General features: G+C 33.8%; 1 protein-coding gene across 5 annotated transcripts in view; it reads left to right on the forward strand.

Moving 5' to 3' along the window:
- The window catches only part of LOC119589171 (deaminated glutathione amidase-like), a 15370-nt gene that overhangs the window by 1833 nt on the left and 10075 nt on the right, over positions 1–3462 (forward strand). For all 5 annotated transcript variants that reach the window (XM_037937766.1, XM_037937764.1, XM_037937763.1 and 2 more), the window contains exons 2-9: positions 195–327; positions 563–683; positions 1110–1265; positions 1473–1676; positions 1937–2072; positions 2219–2295; positions 2511–2683; positions 2982–3118. In XM_037937766.1, coding sequence (XP_037793694.1) covers positions 224–327; positions 563–683; positions 1110–1265; positions 1473–1676; positions 1937–2072; positions 2219–2295; positions 2511–2683; positions 2982–3118 — 1108 coding nt within the window. In that variant the 5' untranslated portion in view covers positions 195–223. The remainder of the gene's footprint in view (positions 1–194; positions 328–562; positions 684–1109; positions 1266–1472; positions 1677–1936; positions 2073–2218; positions 2296–2510; positions 2684–2981; positions 3119–3462) is intronic.

A 3462-nucleotide genomic window follows, 5' to 3' on the forward strand; every position in this document is an offset into this window, starting at 1 on the left:
TTTGTGTTATAGTAATTAAAGTCATATTCTTCATCCAAATCTTTTTCTACTTCCTTGTCCATCATATCCATCTTGTTTTCCTGTTATTGCTATTATCTACTATTTCAGGGTATTTATTCTCTATCTTGAGGGATGAATAAATTTTTGTAATTATTTTATTCTCAATAAAGTAATAGTATGTATTTTTGTTACAGAGCTGCATACAGGGTTGTAAACTGTGTAAATGTTATTGCTTCTGAGGAGACACTTTTCCCATGGTAGTGTTTCATGCAAGAAAAGGCTGTATTGTGCTGCATATCAACACTTGATTTTCAATAGGAATCAAAGGTGAGTAGTGTGAAATTTTATTTGTAATATGATTGGTTAAATTTGAAAAAGCTTACAACACCCAAAGTGGTAGTTAAGATCACTTTCATCAGCTATATCATTTTGTATGTATATGGTCTAATTTGAGTAGGTTCTGGTGCCTCTGATATATCCTCTAGAAAGCTGTTGTTTTCAAAAGTATCCTCTAAAAGAAATATTTTTTTATATTCTGATTTGTTTTTTAATATTTCTACAGCACTGTCAAAATGAAACCAAGGCTTCTAGCTGTCACGCAAATGACAGCAGTTCAGGATAAAGAGACCAATTTAAAGACATGTATTGATTTGGTACAACGAGCAGCTGCAGCTGGTGCAAAGGTATGTGTGGAATGGCATATGATTATGCTTGCTTACTATAGCTGAAAAATTTTATAAATAAAAAGAAAAATTGTAAGATTCTTTTGCATTAATTTTGATATTGTCTCTGAAGCTTAATAGTTTTCAGTAATATAAACATATGAAAGGAAATTGATACACTTGTATCATTGTTAAAGTCCAGTTGGAATAATGACTACAGTCTTAATATCGGAATATTTAGGATATATTGCTAAAAGTCTAGCACAGTTTAATTTGAATGGAGATTGCTTCTCAGCCTTTGAATTTTGAAAGAGTTTTATGATGTAATTTTTTAAATTTACAGCTTTATTAGTCTACCACAGTTTTAGTTCTGATAAGAGTCTAGCAGGAGGTAGTCTCTAAGCTGAATAAACTTCATACCTTCCTTATATCACCTGCTGCAAACAGATGGTGTTCTTGCCTGAAGCTTGTGACTACATAGCTGAGAGTAAGGAAGCTTCACTCCAACTTGCTGAACCTATCCATGGGCCTCAGGTCACAAGATACAGGGAGCTTGCAGCTTCTTCATCTGTGTGGTTATCTTTGGGAGGCATTCACATTAAGGTAGGAAGGACTAGGAGGAGTTTGAATCCAGATAAGGTGCTGCTTGAAAGATTCAATAATTTAATAGATATTTATTACTAAATTACTCATTATTTAACCATGAGACATAATTGTACATTAAAATCTGATTTTGCTCTTGTAGACATGGAAATTAAAAAAATATATGAGGTATAGAAGTTCCACATTAAATTGATTTTCCTCATTCAGGAAGAAGGTGATGAAAAGATTAGCAACACGCACATCATAATAAACGACAAAGGAGACATTGTTTCCACCTACACAAAGGCGCATTTGTTCAGTGTTCACATCCCAGAGAAGAAGCTTCACTTAGAAGAATCTAATTATGCAACTCGAGGCCAAGCAATTAATACTCCCATTTCTACTCCAGTGGGAGAGGTGGCTCTTGGGATAGTATCCTTTATTAAGTCAGACCAGATGTATACATTTTATTAGTAAGTTAGATGAGACATACCAGGTGTTTGTTAGTAAGGCAAAATGAAGGTTGGGAAGGGATAACTTGGAATTATTAAGCTAAATACCTGATGTTGGTACTTAATATGGTATCTTGATTAGATTTACTAATGATTCCATAGTATTTTTTCCCAAAAGCATCTTTCTGTCATTTGAGTATCACCATTTTTTAACAAATGTTTTCCATGACTTGTAACCAGTGTTATGACATGAGATTCCCAGAGATGAGCATGATTCAACGAAAGCTTGGTGCTGAGATCTTGACATTCCCTTCAGCATTTACTGTGACAACAGGGCTGGCTCACTGGGAGGCTTTGTTAAGAGCACGAGCTATAGGTAATTATTTTTGTTGTTGTCTGGAATTCTTAACTTTGCTAATTATGAACCAGTATTATATTATTTTCATGCATACCTTTTATTAAGGTAAAGAGTAAGGAAAATGGATGGATAGATAAACAATTTTTAATCATTTGATATTACAGAAAGTCAGTGCTATGTCATAGCTGCAGCCCAGACAGGTCAGCATAATAGCAAAAGATCATCATACGGGCATGCCATGGTAAGCAGTTGATAGATTTGAAATTAATGTATGTTTTACAGACAGCTAATATGAACTACAATACATTATGATATTTATTTTGTTAATGATAAAGGGAATTAGATAGAGTACTATGTTTTCTTTACAGTCATTCATTTGATCTATTTCCAAAGAGTGTGGAATCATGTACTTTTTTTCCATTTTTTTTTTCCATTTTCAAATGTTTTCAATTTTAGATTGTGGATCCTTGGGGAGCTGTGATTGGTCAAGCAAGTGAGGGAACATGTTTCTTTCTTGCGGAAATTAATCTGGACTACCTACAGAAGGTCAGGAAAGAGATGCCTGTCTTGACGCACAGGCGACATGACTTGTACAACCTAGAACAAGTTACTCCACCAGACACTCCCCAGTAAGAAATGGAGTTTGTTATAAATTAAAGAAAGGATGTTAAAGATGAGAGAAATCACATCTGACAGTATTGGGTTTGAAGAAGAATGATGTTATAGATAAAAGAAACTGTCTGATGATATTGGGGTCTTTTAAATGCTTATGTTAAAAATGGACTTTATTTTGTCATTTGGGAATTAATTTTTTTTTATTTGTGGAGATATGTCCACATAAGCTAATATATTTTAGACAGATGATGAGAAAATAATTTATGTATGGTGCTGAAATAGTGTCTCTCATGGTTCTCTTTGATATTCCAGAGTGTGTCAGCTACTGCCTCAGCCAAGTCCTTATGTCAGTTATCAGTTTGGCCAAGTCTCAGTACCAGGATCATGTGTGTTCCTTAAGTCAAGACTCTCCCAGGCATTTGTGAACAAAAAGCCTGTTGTACCTGGGCGTATCCTTTAGCTTACAGTTGAAATATTTTATGTGTTTTTTGAAATTCTGTGAGTGATTCACCTCTCAGAAGTGGGCTTAAAGTTTCTTTTTAGCCTCATTTCCTTAAAAAAATGTATGATGAAACCAAAATGTAAAAAGCAGGGTAAGAATATGTTTCCATCATATCTAATAGTTCACTTAAAAGGCTGACTATGCACAAAGCCCAGTTCATGGCTCAGTATATTTCAGAGAAATTAATTGGATTAATGATCACTTATTTTGATTTTATGAACTGTATTAGAAATTTGATTAAAGTATTTCACAAAATTGTCAGTTATCTATGTTTAAAGCTCGACAGACTTA

This window comes from Penaeus monodon, chromosome 25, assembly GCF_015228065.2.
Source record: "Penaeus monodon isolate SGIC_2016 chromosome 25, NSTDA_Pmon_1, whole genome shotgun sequence".
In the NCBI taxonomy this organism is placed as follows: Eukaryota; Metazoa; Arthropoda; class Malacostraca; order Decapoda; family Penaeidae; genus Penaeus; species Penaeus monodon.